The following is a 27,382-nucleotide window of genomic DNA, read 5'->3' on the forward strand; positions in this document are numbered from 1 at the left end:
ATATACCATAAAATGCAGAATATGCATCATTCACATCTTTACACTTATACACATAATCCCACCTTGCATTTGCTAAGTCTAAGCAATATAAATCCACATCATAATGTTTATACGATCGTACAACTTTCCCAAAAGTTGGGACGATACTTTTAAAATAAAACATACTTTCGAAGACAGTAAAGATTGGAAGATGGTCTGAAACATCAGCCTCGATAACACCTGCATGTATATCAAACATGTCCATATTCGTATACAAATGATCAATCAAGGAAGCAGAATTTTGGGTTAATCTAGTTGGAAAAGAGATCACTTGAGACAATCCAATACAATGCATGACAGTTAGAAAGTTTTCTGAATCTTTTCCAATATCAATAAGATCGATGTTAAAATCACCCATAATCAAACAATCATGCCTATCCAATTTTAAAGAATGCAATACATTCAAGAAAGATTCTTGGAATTCTGTAATGTTGGTATTGGGTTTACGATAAACAACACCAACAATGACCTTCCTTTTATCACATAAAAGCTCAAGCCACAGGGATTCTGCATGTGCTATTGCAGTGAAATCAAGCCGTTTATATTTTAATGATGAGTGAATGTAAGCCCCTACACCTCCACCCCTAACATTTCCGTGGCGGCATTCAGTCTCAAGATTATAGCCCTTTATTTCCAGTAAAGATGTGTTACTCACATTCCACACTTCCGATAAACCAATGATATCAAAATTTGAACTTAAACTACATTCATACAAGTTTTTTAACTCTCTAACATTTTTATTTAAAGAACGAATATTAACATGTGTTACTGAAAAAGATTTTGCCATATGTCCCTGTAAAACATTATCGAAATTACTAGGAGTTAGACGGTATGATTTAACATTCAGATTACTTTCGTGGTCAATGGGAGGGTTATCGGCCATGTTAACATATTATGTGTACTCTTAGTATAATACAGTGTTAATGTGCTTTCTTAGGCAAGAACATGAAGTTTGAAATCACCGTAATCAACATCGTCGATTCCAATGTCAAACAAGTCATCAGGGTTGCGTAAGATCTTTTGTTCACCACTATGCAGTTTGCAGATGATGTTCCCTGATTTGGTTTTCGTTTTCATCACACTCTGTGAATCTTTGGCCCTGGCAAGCACAGCTAACCGCATCGGGGTGAGGTCCTCGTTGATGAACAGACCTTTGTACTGGTCTCTCCCCTTTAACTTGAACCGTGCATCATACAGCTCATCCCTTCTCCTCCTAGCAACAAACCTGACGATGGCCTGTCGAGGTTTGCCGTCGGTTCTCTGTTTTCCAACCCGATTGCACATGGAGATGTCATCGGGTTTGATGTCGACACCAACTTCTTTGGCTATGTTGCATACTTTTTGGATGAGAGCCTCACCTGTCTCCTCCTCATTCTCAGGGAGGCCATTCACCCGCAGGTTTTCCCTCCTCATCTCCTGCTGGATCTCGTCTTGTTTGAATTGCGTACGAAAGAGGTATGGGTTTACGATCTCTGTCACACCCGCCATGCAGTCATCTTTTACAGCCTGCACAATAGCAGGTACTGCAGCTTTAACCGCTGCTTGGACAGCAGTAGCAACAATTGTGGACATGTCACCCTGGGCAGCTCTCGCCCCCATCTGGCTGACACCCTCCAGCTGGTCTAGTATACCGTCCAAGTTAATGAACACCCCATTTTCCTCTGGCTTGAGCCCTGCTTTATCCTCCATGCCCCTCATTTTTTGACTGCAGTGTCTATTCCCCCGTGGGCGATAACATTCTCCTTGGCCACGTTGATATGTGACGGAGTGCGAGCACGCTGTGGAGTGAGGAATTTGCCTGGATTCTTCCCTTGTTTTGGACGACCCATACTGTATGCAATGCAGAGCACTGGTAGCTATATAATACTGCAGGACAATCCCAAAAATGATGATCACAAAAAGCTCAAGTTTCGTGGATCCAAGAATGATAAAACATGTCCAGAAGGTTCCTGATGCTATAACCATCCAAATATGGCAGTATGATGGACCAGCTCCAGTAGTAACATGGACAAAATAGCGCACATTTGCAGAGCAGAACAGGGCATGACCACAACTGTGAATCAATCAATAATAATTAAAATGAAACTGATTATGAAACTGATTACAATCAAATGGGACCCCTTTGCATGCTGTTACTTTTTCCACATTATACTTTACATTATACAAGAAAAAGGGAAATAATAATATAACTTGCAAGATTCTCTGTAGGTAGCAGAGTTTGCTACAAAGTAAAGTCGAAACAAACTAAATTCAATCCTTTTGCATTTATTCACAATGAAGGGAGTGTGCTTTAACGGAAATGCAACAACTACTTTCAGATGAAATAGCACGTACACATCAAACAAGGTTGGCAAGGTCATATTGTCTCCAAATTGTGGCTTCGATGCCCAAGGTAGAGGAAGCTACTGCAATGTCATTCAGTCACACTGATCTAATCATTAATTATCAGGATCTCATCTTGCCATGGTACACTGCCTACTGGCGAGTTGAAATACTCCACGAGGTAGTTCCTTTGCTCCTTTGCTGCTCTGCTTGTGTTGCCACGATACAATTGTTCCATGTCTGGCAGATGGGCATCCTGTCTCCATGAACCAGGAATTACTTCATGGTTGTGCTGCTGGTCCTCTTGATCAAGTGTAGCTACATCAGCTGTAGGGTTTCTGAACAGAAGAAAGTTGTGCAGGACACAGCATGCATGGGTAATCTTGATGACTCTCTCTGGAGTTAGAGGCAAAGTCACCAGAAGGCAGCGGAACCTTGCTGCCAGTAGACCAAACGCATTTTCTACAACCCGTCTGGCTCGTGAAAGCCTGTAGTTGTAGACTCGCTGCTGGTGAGTCATGTTGTGAAGTGGCAGAGGCTTCATCAGCCAAGTCCTCAGCGCAAAAGCGTCGTCTCCAACAAGGAAGTATTCAAGTGGCTGGTCATCATGGGGCAGAGGGTCTGCTGCAGGCAGGTTCAGCTTCCCGCTCTCAATGGCTGTCTTGAAAGGGCTCTGATTGAACACCCCAGCATCAGAGCCAGAACCAGTCTGTCCAATGTCCACATACATGAACCTGTAGTGAGCGTCTACAATTGCCAGCAGGACAATGGAGAAAAAACCTTTGTAGTTGTAGAACAAACTTCCGGTTTTTGCAGGTTTCTTAATGGCAACATGTTTGCCATCAATTGCTCCAACGCAGTGAGGAAAGTTCCAATGGTTGTAGAAATCTTCAGCCACTTGTTTCCATCCTTCTGGGGTATCTGGGCACATGAGAACTTCATCAGATAATTCTTCAATTATTGCCTGGCACACTTGGGGGATAAACTCACAAATAGTATTATGAGCAACTCGAAATCCATATTGTAGGGTCTTGTAGCTATTGCCAGTGGCTAGAAACCTCACAGTTACAGCAAGTTTCAAACCAGGTTCCAAAGAATGTCTGAAGTTGGTATCCTGTTTTGTGATTCTCGGTGCAATTCGTGTCAGGAGTTCATTGAATACCCGTGGCTCCATCCGCATGAAATTGGTAAATGAAGAAACATCTTCGGCATGCAGTTCTTTCATTAGTTGTTCATACTGCCCATGGAGGGGTCGAGGCTGGATGCAAGGCTTGACCCACACCCTTCTTCTTATTCTTGCAACAGCCCGTTTTCTTTCCTTTTCTCGTTGAAAACGTTCTCATTCTGTGAATACTGTCTCTAGGGCATCCAAATGGTGAAGAACTGTAGACACTAGCAATGGATTCAACCTCCCCATCACGTTTAGCTACCTGTTAGAACAGCAGACAAGGGTGAACTGAGAAGCACAAAGCTCTGGTGAAGTAGCTCTGCAGTCTCATTATTTTATGAATACGCCCGCGGTACGCAACTTTACGCAACTGTAAGCAACTCTACGCGGTCTCTACGCTCAACCTACGTATGTGTAAGCAACTCTACGCCCGCTATACGCGAAATACGCTACGTATCTACGCGCTTCTTTACGCAGCCGATTTCGGCGTAGTCGCTACGCAACTCTACGCAACTCTACGCAACTCTACGCAAAGCTAGCAAAGAGACACAACGGAGAGAAGTGAAACATGGATTTTGTGTGTTCTATATGTATGTGTGTATGTGTGTTTTGTAGCTCCCCTGGATATCTCACATTCACATCTGACGTAGGTGTGTGGGTGTATTTATTTAAGAAGTGACAACAAATGGGGCCCTGGGCGGGGGGGGGGGGATTGAAAAACAAAAACAAAAACACCGAACGAATGCGTCTAGATATACGTCATGTCGAAATAGTCCTTCGTCTTCTTTTGGCCATTGCGACGACTCCCAACAGTGCCAGGGCTATTTCTCTCTCCTACATATAGTGTCTCTTCCATATCGGTATACGGTGAACATTCAGCGCCTTCGTTACTGCCCCCATTATCGAGTGCGTATCCGAAGCCACCCTCCTCCAGAACGTCGTACAAGTGTGGGCTCGCAAGTTTCTCTTCGCTGTAGCAAGCTCCTGCTCGTAGCATGGCGCACGTGTCGTCTTGCCTTTCAGCTGGACGGGCGGAACCTTCCCCTTTCGCGCGGATGCTTTTACCCGCGAAGGGTGTCATGTAGATCTGCTTCTGGTAGTGGTGCTGCAGCTGTGTGTACTCTCCACCGGAGTCGTCGTCGTCGATGGCGGAGGTTTGGAGGGCTGCGCTGCTACCGTTGCGTCGTGATGACAATGTGTGACTACGTGAGCTGAAAGAACTGGCGGCCAGTGCTATGCCGTTGGCCCTTCCCGTACGCGCTGGTAAGGTTGAGCTTCTCAGAGGAGATTCAATCATGGCATTAAGGTTGACTTCCGTCATGTGGGGAGTGAAGGTCGCTGGCTCGGAGCGGGCGTGGTAGGAAGCCGTAAGGGCTACCGTGCGACGTCTCTTGCACCTGAGAGTGAAGTAGCATGGCATAAGTTATTTAAATATGTTGTTACCATGATACATGGTAATCATTCACATTACCTTCGGTCACATTTCGTGAACCTTACGCATAGTGTCATGTTCCCCGATAACTTGCAGGATCACGATAGACTACCAACAACCCCCCCCCCCCTTATTAGTGTTTCGCGAGGAATGGAAAACTTCCCAAGTACATAGCGGACGTTTTGCCGGTAATTTCTCGAGAAGTTTGCGATCATGTACACTAAGTAAAAATTCATGAAAGAAAAAAGATAGTAGTGAATCTACGCGTAGTTTCGCGTAGTGTGAAAGCAGCTATATACTGGATACGTATTGTATCAAACCTTAACGAATTATAATTACGTAAAATATGTTAGCGCTAATCCTTAACAAGTTTTCAATGCCGTACAATGGAAATTTTCAATTTTTAAATCTACAATCAATATGGATAAAAACCTACCTTTCAAGTTCTGACATGAGGATAAAAATCTTACGATTACGGTATATGGATCATGGTCTCTCGAAACGGAGATGTATAATTTCATCTCTATCATACATCTTCGCGGCAACCCCTACCCCTAATTTACTTTGTGAATTTAAGAGTTTATTCAGTGATTCTACATCACACTTCTCCAATAAGGAGTGACACCAAATATGATTATATCGATAAGATATCTCGAAAAGCTGACATATTTTCAAGTTAGTTTGAAGGCAATGGACGCAAAAGAGGAACTGAGTTAACACTCGATCTGCTGTAGATGAGTACCTTCTGACGATACAACACGTTGCAAGCACGTTAACAACGAGTATTAAGACTCCTCCTGCGGCAAAGTATACCACATAATCGAGCCAGTTGAAAGTTTGTTCTACAGAGAAAGGAAGAGAATAACAAAATCAGTTTATTGAAAGGTATCATTACCAGCATGCAGGGAGGTGGTATGTAACAGCAACTGTATTGTGAACATCGGAGGTAGCTGATGTGTCGTGGTTAAGTGAGCACACTTTGAAGATGCTGTGGAGCAATTTTAGTTCTGAAATGTAGAGCTTATAAACTGTTAAACTGTTAACTAGTTTCAGACCTCCCGAAATGACTTTTCACTTTTGAACTCTGACCATGTCTTTAATGTAATTTGGTTATAGCGCATGCATGCATGACTCGACAGATCACCATCATTTTACACTGAATAACCGGATAGTCAATATGTGTAAGAATACACCTGCCTAATATTTGGTCGGAACTTTTCTTTTTTTTTTGATTGGGGAAGAAGATTTATTTCTTTTTTTTTCATGAGACAATGTTCATTACTATTGTCATCAGACGTGTGGAGAAAAAATTGGATTAAACTATGTCACCATAGCATTATGAATCACTGAGTGTAAACAGACATGACAGAAAACAAAGACATTTTCCATGATATGAGCTGATTGATTTTTATTAGGTACTTGCAAAAAGAAAGATAATGTGTCAACTAGTCCATATTGATTACCACTTTATTCGTATCTCCAGGACACGACGTTAGTACAACGTTTCTGCGTAGGTTTTTTTTTTGCAGGTCGGTGATATCAGAGGTTTTGTTGTTTGTTGTTGCTTTTGCTATTGTTCAATTATTTTCATCATTATTACAAGTATTACTATTATTAGATCTATAAGTATCGTATTGCGTTTATGAAATCAATAAATTGAATTGAATTGAATTGAATGGAATGGAATTGAACTGAATTGAATTGAACACGAGAATATACGTCATTTATTTGATGATGAGCCAGCAGACTCTTAAAGCTATGTAAAGGACATAACCACCCGAACTGTGATCTGGTTTTGATAGGTGGATAAGTGGATGTAGTAGGGGCCTAAACTCGATTATTTACAAAATTAAGCAAGTGTCATCTGTGTAAAATGACAAGGAATATTTTCACCCACTTTGGTACAGTACTTTAAATAGTCACTAAATAAATTCATAGTTCTTATCAACACGATCAAGTCACGATCCAATTAAGATGCTCCCTGGGGCATACAAAGCACCACTCTGAACGGAGGAATTAACTAATTGCTTGCCGTTGACTTCGTCGACTGCTATTTACTCACTCTGTTGTACCAAATACCCCCATTCCACAGAGGTTTTCCCTCATCCGTCACTCATCGGAAGCGAAGTACAGGTGAATGTATGTTGCTTCCGGCCACCCACCAAAATGTATCCGATCGCAGTCCGATGAATCAGACTTGGTTGGTCGACTATCAGGTGAGTGTCAGACATGTCGCTCGTCATCCTCATCGGACGATCTTGCCTCATCGGATCACCGCCAGACATGTCTGACACTGACCTGCTAGTCGACCAACACAAGTCTTAGCTTCAGATGAGTGACCGATGAGAGAAAACGAATCTCTGTGGAATGGGCGTATTACAAAGAATAACCTTCAAAGGTCGGGCTACAATCTTTTTGGTCAGACTAGAAGGCTGACAGCGATTAAATATAGGAAAGAGGACGTTAGTCGAGAGTGCAATAAGCCGAACCTTAATTTCTACCATTTCAAACCAGAATAGAGTTATGGTAGTCATATTAAACGAAATATAGTGCATCGTGATCGTACATGATCTATCCAATTGCAATATCTGCCCGAAGAACGAGCAACTGAAAGTCTGTCAAGATTACAAATGTTTCTTTTCTGCGATCACAATTCCATGATGAAGGATATACCTTTAGTTGAATTCGTTTACTGCGAACTATACGAGTGAACACACGCACATGATAGCTCGTTATATTATATTATATGACTTATAATACTATCATTATGTGATTGGCCGAAATGCTGTCACGTGAACATGGTCACAAGGATGAGAAGCATTTCCCTTGGAAAGTTATATTTTTGTCTCGGAATACTATATTTTTCCTCGACAAAAATATAACTTTCCGCGAGGATCTCAAATGTTATATTCCACCTCACGTAAGTCAATATCTGTATAATATACACACGTTCTTGATTGTATCAAAACAGCAACAACAACAACAACAACAACAACAACAACACGCACACACACTCGCACACACACACACACACACACACACACATTGAATTTACATAAAAAAGTTTTGGACATAGAGCTTCAATTTTGAGAACCAACCCTGTATTAGGGAGCTACCAAGGGGACCCATTCCTCTTTTTTTGAGACTTACCAATCAGTACAGACACTTACCAGGCTGCTCATCACAAGCGCCATCAGGTGTCGAGATATTTGAGTAACTGACTGCGGAAAGTAATGAAGATAGATTGTGTGACATGTTAGTAATGTATACGCAAACCCAGAAGACAAATCTTTTTTTTTTTTTTAATGACCTAGTGGTGGTCATTAATTATGCCATCTAAACGAAAATCAGAAGCGAAAAGAAACAGTGCCGTTAAAGGGAAATGCCATCTTAATGTTATGCTGCTTTGTATAAAAACAGCAAAATCGCTGAAGTACATCAGTAAAAATGTGGATGAAATAAGAGGCACTCAAAAAAGCTACTAACGAAAAAAAAAATTAAGAGAGTAAGACAACTTGGCAACTGTGTGTGATGTACGTGTTGAGCAGCTTTCCTTTCAGTTAACACAAAATTTCAGCAATTTCATTTTTTCTTCCCCCCCCAAAAAAAAAAAAAAATCTTCAAACCTTTTGTTTGGTCCATAGTGTGATCATTAATTGCATATTTACGCATGTCCTTCTCTGCGAATAAGTTCTGTCTTTATCTCCAAATATCTGAGAAAAAAAAGAAGAAAATTGTGATTTGTGTGTGTGTGTGTGTGTGTGTACGCGCGCGCGTGTGTATGTCTGTGTACATAATGTACAAAGTAAATGGAGAGCTGCGTACGTCTCACAGACTTGCCATTGTTTCTTACCCTGTAAACTTTTACAGTTCATAGCTCTTCCTGTATGTCTTATCTTCCCAAAAATTTTCATTGATCTTCTTCTCTGATTTTTCTGTCTTTAAAAGCAACATGGTATCAGGGTGACATTCTCCTTTCATGTATGCTTTATTTTCGTAGTCATAGAAATCTGCAAAGTAATATCTGCTGGGTTGTCGAAATATACATGCTGAATTATATATTTCCTCTTTTTATTTCTTTTGTTTCAACAACAACAACAACAACCACAACAACAACAAAAATAAATAAGGGGGAAGGGGGAGGGGCATGCGCCAGTTGCGGTTCTCCCCGGATCCGCCACTGTAAACGTTATAAATAAAATATTATGGCGTTTCGATATGAATATGCATTTTGTGATTTTACGTGACCCGTAGAATTTATGATTTCTTTTTTTTTTTGTCTGTACACTATGAAAAAAGTACAGAGAACGATGACAGCATGATGACCGTAAACATTAAAGGCATTGTTTACCATTGGGAGTGGTGATTTCTAAAATGCTCGAGTTATCACATTTTTTGATGCATATGTGTAGGTCAGTTGTATCACAAAACATCCTACCGTATAAAAATTTTGCAATAAAGCTTGAAATATAAAGAGATATCACTATTTTCCCCAATAAACCATAACTGTAGACTTTTTTTCTAGAAACAATTTTATTGTAACTATTGTTCACATTTTCCTCTGTAACAATACCTAACGTTGATTATATACTGATTAACAATTTTACATTGGTTTGAAGCAGTAAAGCTGAGTTTTTGTTCCATTTGCAAAATAAGATGGTAAATAATGCCTGTAAGTACTGCTTCTTGTCAACATAACCAACTTTCTTTCTAGTCAAGGCTCACCTATGTAGACCAAGGCCTTTCCCCATCCTCCGCACCGATGTTTAGGATCCCCTGGACAAGGTATCCCGCAATTGTCCTTTAAATTCAGACTTTGACTAGAGTCAAAACACTTGAATTCATATCCACACGTACAGACCGTTCCATTTGAGATTCCGGCAAAAGGATATCCGCCATCTCGGCAAGACGCCGTGCAGTTATCGAGAGTTATACTACTTGTTCTGTTGAAGCGGTGATCGTTCCGCACGCAATCTGCCTTGTAACAACCGATGTAGTAACCGTCTGCAATCATTAATGGCAATAGTCTCATCAATTAATTTATTTTCATAATGTCCATTTTATTTACTATTTATAACTCACTTAAAAACAAAAACACATGGAAGTGTGCGAGAAAGACCTTTACTGTACTGCAAGTAGTGAACGGTGTCCCCTAAAATATTCTTCTTCGTGAGACATGAATGCTGCCTGTAGCTCTGCCTGCTCAGCCTGCATTCTGGAAAGTGTCTGTCACGCTCACTTTCATCACAAAATTAAACTTTTATAGTAAGTTTATTATCTAATTTGTTTATGTGTTCACTATTTTTGTTTTCATCTCTGGATTATTTTTTTTCACGCTTTAGTTCCAATATGCTCACAAGACTCGTTCAAAAACATAAGATATCCATAAAGATTTATCAGAACATCCTAAATATAGTTATATTCATGTAATATCAACACTATTTTCCTCATACCTATTTTTCCCCCAGTAGCGTTTGATGTTTGCGTTTGTTCTTCTTGTCGGTCTCTTTATGTACCTGTAAAGTTGTCACGCTTTGTTTTCTATTTGGCTTTCATACATGTACCTACATTGGTTGCTGACGAAATAATTATTTTTGCACAGGTGTTTATTATGATTTTATTCTTTCCATTCAGATTTGTAAAAGCTCCCCGGGGCTGGGAATATGACCAATATGCATTTAAAACTTACTGAACGATTAAAGAAATACATTGTATGTAGCTTAAATAGTATTGATTAAGTCTCCTACGGACATTGACGGATGCGTTTTTAATATAAGTTCCCTAAAACGTCATCTAAAGGTTATGGATTGTGTGCCGGTTGCTGTGGTAGATACCAGTCATTACAATAATATTGTTTACTACCACATATTGCAAACGTTACCACAGTTTCACGCAAATGGGCCCTGACATACACAGCGGCCAGTACAGTGATAACTTTAAAAACTTCATCAGTTCACAGGAAATCAATGTTCCTAAATGTTTTCTTTATTCACAATGATAAAAGGAAACATGAAAAAGTAAAATAAGAGTTGAGTTGAGTTGAGTTTATTAACAACATATGTGAATATGATAACATGATAACATGAAATTTCATAGGGTAAGATACAATAACATGGATTTTTTTTTAATGAGAATACAATGATTTTGTACAAGGGTCTTACAGCTATGCAAGCACATATTTTACATACTTATATTTATCTTACATAAGAATACATGTGGTATAATAGATTTAGTTTCGTTGTGATACATTTATCACTGAAAAGGCAAAGAGTATGAATAAGTATGTAATGTAGAAATAAGCATAGACAAAGGTTCTGAAAAAAAAAAATAGAAAAACAGAAGATAATGTTGTTTAAGGGGGAACCAAAAGTTAGCACAAGTGCTAGTCGAGAATGGTTCTCCCATTATAGCTACATGTATATTAAGCTGCTTATTGCAAGGTCAACTCTTTTAAAGTAACTGTACTTCCCATTATAGCTACATGTATATTAAGCTGCTTATTGCAAGGTCTACTCTTTTAAAGTAACTGTACTATTAAAGTTATCAGTCGAAAGTGATGGCATTGTAAACTGGTAACACTCTCATTGTGCAGAGGCAAAACTGAAAATTTCGCAGATTATTCATGCAAATATGCTTATGCACCATAAATGCATCGTGTTAGGCGTATTGGCATGAACTTAAGGTGGAAATGAAATGTATACGAGGAAGCTTGTCATTGGAGACATGTAAAAAAAAAAAAAAAATCCGTTATTGAATGGGCAAATATACTCACATGTAGAACATGCGGGCTCGTCGCTGCAGCTTGGCAACGGAGTTACTCTTCCAAAGTTGAGAGTGAACATAAACAGTAACATACTGGTGACACGGAGACAGAATTCGGCCATGGCATATCGAAATATCATCGCACAAGGCGTCGTCACAAAACTTGAGGAATTCGACGCTCCGAGTTTAACTCGCAATCCACGTACTCTATGAATGCTATTAATCACCGAATAGTAAAAACTTCTCATTGCGCGCTCTCTCATTTGGTCGATGTAAAAGATTCAAGCGTTGTGTTCAGGGCTACAAAGGACCGAGGCAAACATTGACCGATCGCGTAATGAAGAGCAAATGACTTTATCTACACTGGATTATCATGGTGCTTTCCCGAAACAACTTTCTCATTAATAAGAGCATGCAGTTTTTATTAGAGATCTTGCGTGAAAGCGCATGCACACGCCCCAGTTGCTCCTTGAAGTTCCAGTTTCGAAAGGTCGCCTTAACAGAATGCATATACTAGTACATTATATATATATATATATATATATATATATATATATATATATATATATATATATATTAACATAATACATAATGTACTAGTATTTGCATTCTGTTAAGGCGACCTTTCGAAACTGGAACTTCAAGGAGCAACTGGGGCTTGTGCATGTATCATGTATCTCCCTTTTCGTGTGTGTGTGTGTGTGTGTGTGTGTGTGTGTGGATTTGCTTATATGCATATTCTGTGTTTACAAATCTGTTTAATTTGTGTCTTTCTTTAGTTTTTCTCGGAAACTGAAAATTGATAAGGGAGGATGATTACAGAATGCCGGTATTTTGGCTATCTGGTTAATCGTTTTCACTTTGCTTTAAAACAGCCATAATTCATCTGTAATGAAGATAAAATATTTATTCATAATTTATAATGAAAATTCATCAGTTCATGCACACTTTAATCTATTATGTATGTTAGAAGTATATCCTTTTATACCCACCATACTTAATGTACACATAGGGATAACATGGCAGACTACCAAATAATGTCAGCTTGTTCTTGTGTCTTTAGAACGCAGTGTTGCACTGAAGATCCTCATTAGTCTGAAGAAGCATCTCTTATAGGTCGTCAGGGGAGGATGTATATGTGATCCCTCATTTCAACAAACTATTATTGTAAACGTACTTATGATGATAATAATAGTAATGATAATAATTATAATAATAATAATAATAATAATAATAATAATAATAATAATAATAATGATAATAATAACAATAATGATAATAATAACAATAATAATGATAATAATAATATTATTATTATTATTAATAATAATAATAATAATAATAATAATAATAATAATAATAATAATGATAATGATAATAATAACAATAATGATAATAATAACAATAATGATAATAATAATATTATTATTAATAATAATAATAATAATAATAATAATAATAATAATGATAATAATAACAATAATGATAATAATAACAATAATGATAATAATAATAACAATACATTTAGTGAGCCTGCACGAAAGTAAGGAACTGGACAGAACGATTAACCTTGTCTGCATATCTTGGCGGTGACAAACTAGATGCAAATCTGAAAAGGATGCAAACTATTATTGTCATTCGTTCATTTTTTTTGGACACTTATTAGGTTGGCTGGGTAACTCTCATAATGCATTGCAATACTGCCTATACTGCTGTCACTATTTATGGAAAATATTGCGTCACAATTATTGAATACATGTCACATTTTTGTGGCTCTAACCCGAACAATTACCACCAAATATGATTTGAATTTTCATTAAGATTATTCCTCGTGAACAGTGCTCAGAGTTAATGCCCTAAGTTGGTGCCTCCCATATTATTCATGGATTTGGAAGACCAAGCAAACGTGAGGGAGAAGATTTTACTGAACTTCATGCCGTCGTCGCATGTAGGTAGGGCTAATTGAAACACGGAAGTATGATGTGTATAGGCATGTGTATATATACAAATTGTAATAGAGAGGCATCTAAGTTGCTCTATCAATCGAAGCCTGTCAGAACTCAGTGTTCACTGTGCCTTTCAAAATCATGAAACACAATATTTGTTTTCAAAACCCTTTTCCTGTCGATCGGCACTATATAATACAGTTGTGAAAGGGGCTTGAATAGAAACTGTCTGTCCCATGCTGCTATAGCAGCTTGCTCATCAATCCTTTATAATTAAAGGACTTCCTTAAAGGTCATCCTTAATGCGTAGACATCACAGATACATTCAATACATAAGGTGATGTTTTTAAGTTCATGCATTGCAGATCGCCCCTACACTGTAAAAACATCGGTGTTAGATTTAACACCATGGGTGTTAAATCTAACACCGATCAAGTGTCAATAGAGGACCACACCGACAGGTGGTGAAAGTATTTTGTGATGGTGTTGAAAAGTGTTCACCTGGCACTTCGTGGTGTTAATTTGACACTGTAGCTGGTGATATTCTGACACTGCGTTGGTGTTAATTCAACATTGACACCACATGGTGTTGAGTTGATATTGCTGGTGTTAATTTCAATGGTATAACACCCGCCCAGCTTCAATAAGGGACCACACCAACTGGTGTTACTGTGGTGTAAATGTTTTCACACCTTTTTTTTTCCAAAATCAAGTACTTTATCGGAAAGTTCTTGATCGTTTTGTTAAAATTCAAAATCAACAAGAAAAACAGTAACCAAGTAACTAGTCAAAAAACATTTTCATACATTGAAGTGACACCAGGAGGTGTTAATCTAACACCAAAAATGAGCACCGAAAATCTAACACCAGCTCGGTGTTTCATATTTAACATCGGACGTTTTGCAGTGTATGTAGGCCTACAGTGTGGTATATTTTTTTTTTTTTTTTTTGTGGCAAAAGGAAACCGAGGGACCAGAGCTTTATGTGCAGACAGAACAAAGACATGTTCTGCCCAACAAAGAGGCTTTAGCAAATCCACTTTCGGTAGGATAGATCCACAATGAATCAGCATACAGTATATATAAATACTCTGAAAGATGAATGATGAGTATGTACTTTGCGAAGTTCTCCAGTATATCCACCAATAGCAAACTATTGATCTCACATACTAGTATACACTGTTCTCATTGAGCTGTGGAGAAAGTTCAATGGGTCATGATCTCAGGAATGGTATGCTGCCCTATGTGGTAGAGAGTTTAATTGCAAAATGAACTAAGTGCCATTTTTAAACTTTTTGAAAGTAAGTCCATCATCAGATCGAGCAAAATTAAACCTTTCCTGTTGTCATGAATATGCATTTGTGCGAAGTGGGTGTGGCCGGTTGGGCCGAGGTAAAAAAAAAAAGTGTTGATGGCCCATTTTCGAGCGAGGCTGGGACCATACCGTCCGAGGAAACCATCAACACTTTTTTTACCTCGGCCCAACCGGCCACACCCACTTCGCACAAATGCATATTCATGGCACTATAATACCTTTATTGTGACATACCAAGGCATATTCTAGATAGCTATGATTAAAAATATCCTGTATTTTTTCATTATTTTCTTTGTTTTTTTTTACGACTTAAATCACAAATATCTCAACAAGAATGGAGTTAGCTCGTTTTGGGATAAAACTCTTCTTATATGTATACATATGTATATATATATATATATATAATCTGTGTGTATGCGGATGATATGTGTATCGCAATAATCGATTGCATTCGTTAGGTTGGCTTTGGTAGATGAAAACACAAGTTTCATGCTTACACACAAGAATTAGAATGTCATTGGGAAAGGGGGCAGTACAGTGGTATAGTGGATAAGACTCATGACTTCCAATTGGTGGTCCCGAGTTCCAATCCCGTCAAGTTCCTACGTCAAGTTCCTACAACATGTACAACGTACGTCCTTGGACACAACGTTTAAAATTACAAACCTTGTCCTTCTCGACCAAATTGTGTAAATAGGTATCTGGAAACGCAGGGTATAAATAATATATAATGGCAGGGCCATCTACATGTAGTAGCACATTGTCATCACTGAAGAGGCTACCCTGGATAAAGAGGACCACGTCATTCTTAACACACCTTTAAAGAAGAGTCCATTGGGCACAGACATTATAATGAAGCAGTGATCATTGTACAAAATGGGTGCATGGTATGGTACAAAGCACTTTTTTATTCAATTTTTTTTTTGGTCGTTCTTGTATTTATTACATTTCATTTATGTGTATCAAATTTTGTGTGTGTCTTCGAGTGTAAGTAGGCCTACATGTGTGTGTATAAGCAAATAAATATATATACATATGTAATTAGGCCTATATGTAAGTGGGATGTGGTGTATGAGCGTGTGTGTGTATGTGCGTGTGTGTGGGAGAGAGAGAGTTCGTAGTCTAGATAATTTGAAAACATAACTGAAAATGACAGCACGATGATTCTATTATGTGTATTTGAATATCAATAATATTCCTGCCTCCAGTTACCTTCCGTGTAGACAATCCTCTTGTAACGAGCCTATGTACCATGTTCAACCTTTGGACTTTAGGCTAGGACGTTCATTCGCTAAATACTGCATGACATACACGTGAAAATTGCGTGTTGGAGAAGAGTTGGGTGGAATGAGAAAGCGATTTTCTTTTTTAACCCACAGGTTGAGTTACATTAACCAATTCCATACTGAATTCTGAAATGCCCATAGACTACAGGCCAGGTTCCCGTGCGGAACGGGTTATCACGTGTAATAACATTATTACTCTTATGACGATGATGATGATGATGATGATGATGATGATGATGATGATGATGATGATGATAATTATTATTATTATTATTATTAGTAGTAGTAGTAGTAGTAGTAATAGTAGTCGTCGTCGTAGTAGTAGCAGTATACTATTATTACTATTGTTTTTATTATTATAAGTATTATCAAAATTATCATGATGCTATAATTTCTATCACATTGTCATTATTGTCTTTATCATCGTTATTTGATTTGATTTGATTTATTGATTCCTGTATTATCACTGTACATGAACATACATGATTGTGCATGTATATACCGGTATACATACTAGTACATTGTTGGAGCCATACATATACATATTCACTTTACTATCTACCCTTTTTTTAACAGTAATGGGTGAATGCTTCCTGTTTACCACGGAATGAACATCAAGGATAGGCTTTACTCTTTTTTTTTTTGTACTTTCTTCAACCAGGAAAGCCTCATGACAGGTCATAATTATAATTCGTCTTTTTTTTTTAATACTTGATGACGCTCGGTTTCATGTCTCATCCTCAAAATGGCAAACGGAACAGGTTGATTGAAAGGCAGTGTTCTCTCAGTTCATATTTTTCTTTCTCCTCTTTCACTCTCTGCATATATAAGATTATCCCTCTTTACCAAGTCCATGACCTGAATGACGCAGCTGATTGTGTTGAGTAAACTTTTCTTTGTACGTCTTGTTGATGTACGACTCGGGACCACTGCATATGAGCCTATTGAGGAGATATCAGTCCATTTCTTATCGTTTCGGGTGACTTCATTGCACGCACATATCGAAGTTCGGACGCTGATACAGGGAGGCACCAAGTTTGAACGCTGGCCAGACCGGAATAAAAAACCAGCATGTCGTCAATTCCACTGCTTTACCACTCGGAACGTTCGAGCTGCTCACAAAGAGTGAGTATGCGCTGTAATAAATATTATTTCACCCTTGTTTCCCCTAATCATTCATTTCCATTCCTCACCCCATGTCTCTTACCCTTTATAGTTGTGCAATATCATCATTTCATTATATCATAACGTGTGTTTTATCAAAGTGGCGTTTCGAAGGACAATGATATCAATACTGCCTCGAATAAAAGCAGTCTATATCTGTTTTATAATACACATGTACGAATAAAATCGGAAGAAACCAATTTACACAATATATTCACTTCAATAGAAGTTTGCACAGCTATCGCATCGAGCCAAAGGTCTCCTCTCGCCCTCTGGAAGCTGTACTGAGAGTTTAATCCGCACCTGTTTTATATACATCGAAAAACACTGAATGAAATTGTTTCTGCCAGTTGCATGTCGTCTTGCAAATCAATGATTTCGAGTATTTGCATTGCGTTATCATGTACTGGTTTGATAAAGCTCAAATATTATCACTATCGCTATAGATAGTATTAGAATATGTTGTCTGCACAGTCTTTGCCGTTTGCTTTGCGATCGCGTTATACTTGTTATAAGGGTATTGCAAAGTACGGGTCACCTCTCTGGCGCGCGCTCAAAGCAAGCAGAAAACCAATTTGTCATTATGCATGATGTAGGGCCGTAATGTCCATGCATAATAATCATGTAAACAGAAGAAATGTATCCATGATATACTAGCAGTTGCACATTTGTTTTGGTTTTAATTTAATTTTCATAGTAGCATTGTGTCGGGTGAAGAGCGTATATAATATGCTCATGTGGTATAGGACTTTGAATATATAACGTTGTAGCTATAAATGCATTGAATCTGTCTACAATGAACACCTGTACGTAGCAACCTCAATTCGTGTTTGCCTTGAGCGGTCATTATAGATAGGTTATACAGGGCTCCACACTAACTATTTTTTTTTGGTGGCCCGATGGGGCCACCAAAATCATCAATTTCACATTTTTGGTGGCCCGAGAGCAAAATTTGGTGGCCCGAAAAAACAATAAAAAAACATTAACTCACTGCATGCATTTATGCATTTCCGGAGCAAAAAGTTACGAATTTACTGACATACTTTAAAAAAAAAATTTGGTGGCCCGAGGCGGGCCACCAAATTTGCCCTTTTTAAAAATTTGGTGGCCCGACTTTCATTTTTGGTGGCCCCGGGCCACCGGGCCACCGTTAGAGTCGAGCCCTGGGTTTTACATACATTACATACATTGGTTGCCTATACATTATACACACATCACATAGGAATACATCATCACCCTAACATCCCGAATTCTTTCTTAAAGGCAAATGTTAGGTAATCTCGTTTCTTAAATTTAATGTTCTTTTTGATTCACAGTGCAGGCTTGCATTGACGTAAAGAGGAATCGAGTACAAGGACCATGTTCTCACGTTGTTTGGGGATCAACATGACCCGGAATTCCTCCGTGTCAACCCAATAGGTCAAGTTCCAACCATGGAACACAAGGGAAATTTCTTCCGGGACTCAAAAGACACCATCGCATACGTCGACACACTTCCGTCAGACAGTAATCATAACTTTGTTGGATCATGAATAGTAGCTGTGACATCATAGTCGTTTACCACTTATTTGTTAATTTCTTACATACTTATATTCATTTTCATATACTCAGTATACGTCTATTAATGTTTACATTTATCTAGCTATAATTTTATTTACTTATTTACAAAGTTAGTTATTCATTTACGGATAGAGTAAAACTTGCGTAATTGTCAACTGTACAGAGCAACATCAGCGTCTTTCAGTCAAGATCCTGATACTAGGCAAAGAGGAAAATCGTTTTCAAACTGATATAATTATACAAAGTGCCTTTAATAAACATCGATTATTCGGTGTTTGAGTGTCTATGAAAAAGAAAACTATCTGCATATACATAATTGGGTCTATGCGGAGGGACTACAACCCATTGTCTCTTGAGTGCTATTAGACAGGCGTAATACTTACACAGTATAGGCTCCTACCTGCTGCCGTAAGAGACCAGAACCATCACCGCCTATCGGCATGAATGGGCGGAAGATCGGTAGTGTATAGTAAATATAACGCCTATCTATTATGGCAATCATGATGTCGGGGTTGGAGTCCCACCCGAGTACGTATAGCCATGTCGTTTTCGTCATTTTCTCTTACTCAAACACTGAATTTTCGATGTTTATCTACGTCGATGAAGGGCACTTTGTCAATCATTTGCATAAAATAACAACTAGACTTATTGATTTGAATGAAAGAGCAAAATTACTGGGAATTCGTAAATTTGGAATTTTATAAGAAAATGAAGGCAAGTCTATATGAGAAAGCATTTGCGTTATTTCAGATTACTCTTTTAAATCAAATAATTGGGAAATTGGGAGGTAGTAAGGGAGTATGATAAATACTCTCATATTCATCATGCTTTTAGGCTGATTTCAATTGGCACTTGAATTGACACTTGGATTTTGCTAATCGATCCCTGTGGCTTTCCTTATGAGTGGAAATGACTGCACTTTCTCAGATGTTTTCAATTTAGATAGAAATAATAGGGAATTCTGCGTTTTGCAAGTGGACTATCAAAATAAATTGATCCTGATGAAAAGTTCAGAGAGGTTATAGACGTGAATATCTAAGTATTTATGAAACTTTTCTGAACCAAGTTCTTTCGACATACATGTATTTGTATCGATGCCCTTTTCTTTGATTTCTTTTGAATTATCTTGGAAATCACATTTTAAATTTGAGTTGCACTATCGACTGCAAAATACGAATTTATTGAGAGTTATTTGAATTAAGTCAAATTCAAGTGTCAAGCGATTGTTTATTTGCATTCAAAGAATACTTACGATTTATTTTGGGAATTTACAAGTTATTGTAACTTTTTTGGCAAAACACCTAGGATGCCTAGGTCCTGTATCTTTAAGCAACGATAATGTGTACAATTCATTTCTTCTTTCTTACATTAATTATGGTTTCCTACGTATACAACTGAAGAGCCAAAGCTGAACTTCGAAGACAATGCTCAGAAAGCAGCGGAGGTGCTTCGCTTCTCGAAACTTCTCGACGCCCTCAACTTTCAGTCTCTGACTTTCGGAGCCATGTGCATGAGACAATACACAACAAACTCCCTAGCACCAACGACAATCAACAAGCAGAGTTTCATTGGTGTGTATGAACCATTTGGGTATATCAAAACAACTTCTTTCCCAATGACAAATGTTTATTTTCAACCCTTAAATAAGTCCGCTTTCAATATAACCAAAATGAATCTTATTGCCACGAATACTAACACAGGATCCTTAGCAACAGCCATTTTTAGTAGCTAACAAAATCATGTTGTTGTTTTTTAAATTTTGCTCTTAAATATTTTCTCCTCGTCTAATAAAGATGACGTTAGGATTAAATATCTCCAGTTTGCTGTTGATGTGATGCTGTTTTCTTTCTACTGTTATCATCATCTTTATCATTGATATTGTAATTGATATTGTTATTATTGTTATTACTATTATCATTATCATTATTACTATTATTATTATTATCATTATCATTATTATTGTTATTATTATTATCATCATCATCATTATTATGATGATACGTATTATTAGTCGAAGTATTGCTGCCTTGCCCTCTCATTAAACTGTTATAGCAGTTCTTCATATTTCTTAACGGTTTTTGTAAAGGTAATGGTCTTGAATACGTTTAATGTTCAAGTGTTACTTGTATTGTGCACAGAGGGTGCCAAGAAAAACATCGCTCATCTTCAAACGATCGCGGCGGAGAACATGACGTGGCCGATGCCGCCAACGCGATCCTAGGTCGGTACAGCCGAGGCCAAGACTTAAGCGGCAATGAACAGGGGCTCGTCAAGTCCATCGACGAGTGTGATGCAGCTCTGGCTGAGGTGGAGAAAGAACTAGGGAAGCAGAAAGCAGAAGCTGGTTAGATTTGATGTTAATCGTTTAATCTGATCGAATTTCATGTTTCATACTTATGGTTCCATGATATTTTCTCTTGCAACATTTGCTCCCATGAAATATCTGCACGCCGTTAAAGCCAAACATAGATTCTACCCACAAACATAACCTTAACTCTAATCCTAATGCTCATATCAAACTAACCTAAAGCCCTAAAGTCCTAATCATAAGTCCTTAAGAGAAGATAAGACCGTCACAGGAGTAAATGTTGTGTCAGCAAAAGGTTTACCCTTTTAATTATCTGAGGGTAAACAAAAGTTTGAAAATATATTGTCCTCATTTCCTGTTTTTCTTTCCCACATGAAAGTAAGCGTAATATAAACATCTGTCTTTGAAAGATGTTCAAGAAATATAGCAGCTGCTACCATCGGGTTACGCAGTATTTAGACAAGAATTGATTAACTATGACTATTCATCTATCGGCTTAGGACGCGATCATAACATTGTTGACCAACAATATTCATCATTTTGACCTCAATGATAGTTTTGACATTGACGTTGCTTTAGTGGTAAAAGTTTCTCCGTCATTCTTCCGTTGCTATGAGACAGGGAGTACTGGTTATGCGACGAGCGATTCACCACCACGGCTGATCTGTATCTCTCTGTGCTACTCCATCGTCTCACCTTTGTGGGTCTGGCGGAGAGACTATTCCTTTCAAAGCGCCCTCTAGTCTCAGATTACTATCAGAGGGTTCTCCGTCGCCCGTCCTTCAAAGAGAAGTGTCTCCATGGCAACGATGCGAAGTATTGGGTGCCCAATGACCAAGCTTGATACTTATAATGGAGGAAATTAAAGAAGGGATGACACCTCCGTAGCAAAACTCCAACGAAAATTATTTACCAACTGAAATAGATAACTTTCGTCAAGGAATGTGCATTGGTTATATAGTGGCAGAGCTACGTGAATGCCAATGTACTGGGAAGTACATAAATAAAAACGTAGCTGTATAATGAAAGAGCTATATCCTGAACAATTTGATACCAGTATCATGTTTATCAGTTGTCACTATGAACAATACTAAAATAATTAATTGGCAATAAAGTGTGAGAGCTCGGTATTCTCAGTTTAGGAAGCCTAAAGTACGGACTCCATGCAATCATGTACTATCACCCAATGACGGAATCAATGCATCTTACCTATATCATGTATATCAACTATGTATAAACGTGCTAAAAAAGCAACCAGGTTTGATTGCCTGCTGCGTGTATCTATGGAGACGATTACGACGACGATGACTAAGAAGAAGAAGTAGATGAAGAAGAAGAAGATGATGAAGAAGAAGAAGAAGAAGAAGAAATACAACAGGAAGAAAGATCTGGAAGATTGTTTCACTCGATACCTGTTCTTAATGTATAACAAAATGCATTCAAAATTATGGCATAACCTATTATAGAGAAACACTGTCATGAACACCTGGTCCATGCGTTTGATGCTGTCAAACGTTCCTTCTCCTTTTGATCACACATTAACAATATCTATCACCCAAATTTTGTTATAGATAAAACTGACATGAGAAGGAAATTTTATACGTTTGACATTTTTGATATGCATGTTTTGCTTAAAATATGTCATGTCATGATTATGTTCGTTTTACTAAACAAGGCAATGAAAGAAAATGCGCAGTTTCCATTTGATTTAAACGCAGTTAAGATAGAGGTTCAAGAATCTGCCAATTAAGTTGCACGAACTTTGTCAACAACATGTCCAATTGTAATTTCTGTTTGGTTTACAAGTTCATATCTAGCAATAATAAAGATCTTAGTTTTGGTGGAAAGATCAGCATTCTGACTTTTCATCATTCACTATTATATCATCTTTATCATCGTTTTTCTTGTCAGAAATCGCATTATTGTAATAAGTTCATTTGCCAGCAATACCTTCACTCATGACAATGCATATGCGTCATTGTTTGCTCTCTATGTACATCATTTCACGGACTGGGCTTTATTCATTTACATTGCCAACTTCTATTCCACTGGAGCCTGGACAAATAATCACTGAAACATTATAACAACAAGCCATCTAAACTGAATGAAAAAAAAAAGATAAAGTGCCAAACCGTATACCTATGGTATGTACACCTTGATTTTGTTTTCGTTTTGTTTTGTTTTTTGTTTTTTAAGATCATGAATGCGAACGAAGAGAAGAGAGGAAAACTTATCAGAATGCAGGCTATAGACCATTCTCATGGGGGCGCTGTTCCACTGTGCACTGGTTTGCTTAAAAAAAAAAAAAAAAAAAATGGCGTCCTTAGTTCGGGCCTACTGCGGATGGATGCCACTATACATAGACAAGAAACAATTCTTTACATTAACACTTATGATTAAAAGATATAGCCATTGCGTGAGAAAATGCTGGCATTCCAAAGATAGAGATCTCCATGAAGCATTCACAATCGAATGTACACAGCGGTCGCCTTTGTTTTGGTTTCTTTGCAATGTGATTCTTTTTGGAGTGGCTAGCACACGCTGTCTTTGAGATCATCGAAACAATATTGTTCATATGCATTGATGTAAGAAGAATTTTAATAGTCTCTCGTCGAAGCGAAAGAAGGAGAGAGAGAGAAAAAAGAAGAAATCTTTCATATCAAAAACGCAGGCCGACAAGCTCTTGTTAGAATTATTCTCGTTACTAGAATCTACAAAAGGAAGCGTCAAGAGCAATTTAAGTAAGGTTACAGGTGTACTTTATCATTGTCAGTGGAATATCAGCGAAAGTGTTAGGTTAAAGAATGCCATGTTATAGAAAATAATTATGCTTTACAATACACATAGCTGAGGGATTTCTATGGGAGTTCGAGGATGCTTTGCTGAATAAACAAAAACATATCTCTGAAGGTTCAAAGATTTATCGTACAAAGTATATCATATTACAAATGTTTCACCTCATCATTTCGTAACTGGTAAGCACTCACTGTAAATTTAACGGGTTGATCGAACAAATTTTGTTAAAATTCCACAGTGTACCATTGAATAGACCACGTGGGCGATATCATTTAATTTAAAAAAAAGTGAAAACTGTACGGCTACAGAAAAGTAATGAATAGATGTACTTTTACCTGAGTTGTTGTATGTAATCTGTAACGAGATCTTAGAGAGAAAAAAAAGCTCAAAATCAATGCTATTGATGCATTGTATCACTCTGCGTTGTAAACATGCACTGTTTAATAATCCTTCAAAATACAACGTGTACCACTTTTAACAAACTATGGGACAAAGATAAGCTCTCAAGGATGTGATCTTTATGTTATTAAAAATAATGTACTATGGACAGAAAAAAGAAGCAAACACATGAACAAAAGACGTCTATTCACATTCGAAAATAGAATGCAGCGTCTTCAGTTGCTGACATGGCACTCTTTTCTTTTTGTTTCGTTTACTATGAATCAAACACTCTGTGAAATTGAATGCGAACACACACAGATAGGGACAACCAACAGAACCGCCCCTTTCCTCCTTAACGGTCCTGTTTACCTTTGGGAACAGTGATTTCAAAAACTTTCATGATATGACATAATGCATATATGCGTAGGTCTGTTGTACTCACAAAACATCCTGTCATGTAAAATTTTCGTGATAAAGTCTAAAATATATTAAACCGTAACTGTAGACTGTTTAGTCTGGAAGCATTTTTATTATAACTATTGTTCACATTATGTATATTAAACAATACTTAAAATCGATTTCACCGATTCAATTTTTTACAGTAGTTGTTTCTGTCCCAAACTCACATTCTAGAACTATTTCAAAACACTAATGCCGGGTTTTTGTTTCATCTTCAAATGGTAAATTATGCCTTTAAATGAAAATGAAAGCTGGAGAAAGAAAAACGATACTCTCTTGTGAAGAGTCACTTAAAAGTCACCATCGATAGGTGCCTATTACAGGGAGGCAAGAACTACACAGTGAGGGGTCTGCCCAAGAGGTGTCATTAGTTTTATAACCAAAACACCCCCTTACACGTACACAAAGCAAAAGATAAAGACACTTTTAATGGTATTTATTCATTTCTATTTAAACAATATAGCCCAAGGATATCAATTCAAACTGGTATCTCTCTGCAAACAACAATAATATTCACGTCCTTTGGACACAACATGATTAACAGAATAATTTTTCCCTTCCTGGACACATGTTTTTCCACACAATATAAATCAAAACAAAACGTTGATGATTATTGAACACGCACACAATTATACCATACGCAACTTCGCGTATTTTTTGATAGCTCATGATATCATTTTATTTTTTGTTGTCTTTGCTGCTTTGTCTTGTATAATGTACAAAATTGACAACAGGTTATTTTCTGTTTCTGTTACTACAGCTGGTAACTTGTTACGCATCACTGTTTTACTGTATAGTTCTCCATTAGATGTATTAATCTGGCAAATAATGCTATGTTATTTTTTATTTTACGTAATTTGATCTCCTGCAATGGATTGTTTCTTATTGATTAATTTATGTGTGAATTCGTTTCATATTTCAATGTAAATAAGTTTCGTACTAAGGTGTAAATATGTTTCATGTTAATAATTATGTTGAAATTTCATTTTGTTCCCCAGTACCCTAATGGGGTTCCATAAAAATAAACATTACTGTCATACCACGGAGGTAACACACAACTCCTTGATGATACCAAGGAGGTTCAAGAGAATGGAGTCACAACTGTCTTATTCCCTTTGCTAGATGTTCGATGCCGCCGCTCAAATATATTTGAAGCATGTGCCAAACAGGATCTGCCACGCAGATAGGAAGACAATTGACTCGTGTCTCGTTGCATAATCACCAGCCACTTTCTAGGGAAGATATGTCTTTTGTGATGGTAATTACTTTTTGCTATCCCTTCTTATACAAGGTAGGTGGTACAGACACGAGGATGTGCGAATAGAAATTGCGCAAAAAAATGCTGAAATAAAGATGAAAATTACTCGACTGGGCATACCCGGGCACTAATCTTATTTATCTATCTATAAAGAATTATATTTGAAGATTATTCCAGGTCAGTTTTATTTGTCGGAATTAAGCGGAAAAGTGATAAAACCGGCTTTCCAGGATGGTACAGTTTTAAACATTTTCACATGATACAGCTCTGATTTACATTATTGCACAAATTTCTGCACGGGATTGATTTTTGTTTTGCATGCTTTATCAGTTAGTGAAATTTCATTTCATTTAATAGATAAATAAGCAAAATATGGCCTATATTATGTTAACGTTCAAAATGAATCTCCAGATTGCTCAGCAAGACGGCGGCTTGGAACATCGATCATCAAAGGCACAAATGCACCTGTGAAATTCTTTTGTACATCAATAGAAATCTGAAAACTGTTTGAATTATTACAGCCAGTTGGAACTCCAACTCTTAAACATCCTTGATGATATTAAGATAAATGCTGTTTGCTGCATCAGGAACTACGGTCATAAAGAGGAAAACAAAACATATAATGTAAGAATGTAGAATACATTTCTTTAAACTGGAATCGAGAAAAGAGTTCGTTACATTTAGCATTTCGTAGTATCGGATCTCTCCAATCAGCGTTGTTGTAAATATAACACTTGAGTTTTCAGAAGTTGAAATGGCACGCTACAAGTTGGAAGATGAGGAAAGTCTATTTATCTTCTGAATAGAGTTGTAATGTTGTCCTTGTTTTTTGAATTGTGTCTTGTCATCTTCTCTGCGTTTATAAGAATGCAGACAGTTGTGTGTGCGTGCAATGGTAGCAATGTGTCATCATGCGTGGGAATTATAGACACATAGAGCGATACACTGGACACACACACACACGCACACACAAACACACACACAACTTGCTGCTATATGTCTTTGTAACAGGTATCTGTACGTACTCTCACGCACGCCTACATATAAACTATGTTTTTAAGGGGACTGTTTAACAATGTTTCAGCTGCAAGGGCCTATACAAGTTGTCAGACTATCAATTCTCTGATTCTGAAAATATGAAAAGATTATGGAAAAAAAAAAACCAAAACAAAATGACGATAAGAGTT

General features: G+C 37.6%; 2 protein-coding genes and 1 pseudogene across 2 annotated transcripts; 1 reads left to right on the forward strand and 2 right to left on the reverse strand.

Annotated features, from left to right (window-relative positions):
• Positions 1 to 2,470: 2,470 nt before the first annotated feature.
• On the reverse strand, positions 2,471 to 3,778 carry LOC140233970 (putative nuclease HARBI1). The gene is made up of 2 exons (XM_072314057.1): positions 3,716 to 3,778; positions 2,471 to 3,679 (listed from the first exon to the last, which is right to left on the reverse strand). The coding sequence occupies exons 1-2, from the start codon at positions 3,776 to 3,778 to the stop codon at positions 2,471 to 2,473; spliced, it is 1,272 nt and encodes a 423-aa protein (XP_072170158.1).
• Positions 3,779 to 4,277: 499 nt separating this feature from the next.
• LOC140233971 (uncharacterized) lies at positions 4,278 to 11,863 on the reverse strand. The gene is made up of 5 exons (XM_072314058.1): positions 11,734 to 11,863; positions 9,687 to 9,965; positions 8,132 to 8,182; positions 5,704 to 5,803; positions 4,278 to 4,926 (listed from the first exon to the last, which is right to left on the reverse strand). Exons 1-5 carry the CDS (start codon positions 11,861 to 11,863, stop codon positions 4,278 to 4,280), a joined length of 1,209 nt encoding a protein of 402 aa, XP_072170159.1.
• Positions 11,864 to 17,340: 5,477 nt separating this feature from the next.
• Positions 17,341 to 22,145, forward strand: LOC140233704 (ganglioside-induced differentiation-associated protein 1-like; annotated as a pseudogene).
• The last annotated feature ends 5,237 nt before the right edge of the window (positions 22,146 to 27,382 follow it).

This window comes from Diadema setosum, chromosome 10 (genome assembly GCF_964275005.1).
Source record: "Diadema setosum chromosome 10, eeDiaSeto1, whole genome shotgun sequence".
NCBI classification, from domain to species: Eukaryota; Metazoa; Echinodermata; class Echinoidea; order Diadematoida; family Diadematidae; genus Diadema; species Diadema setosum.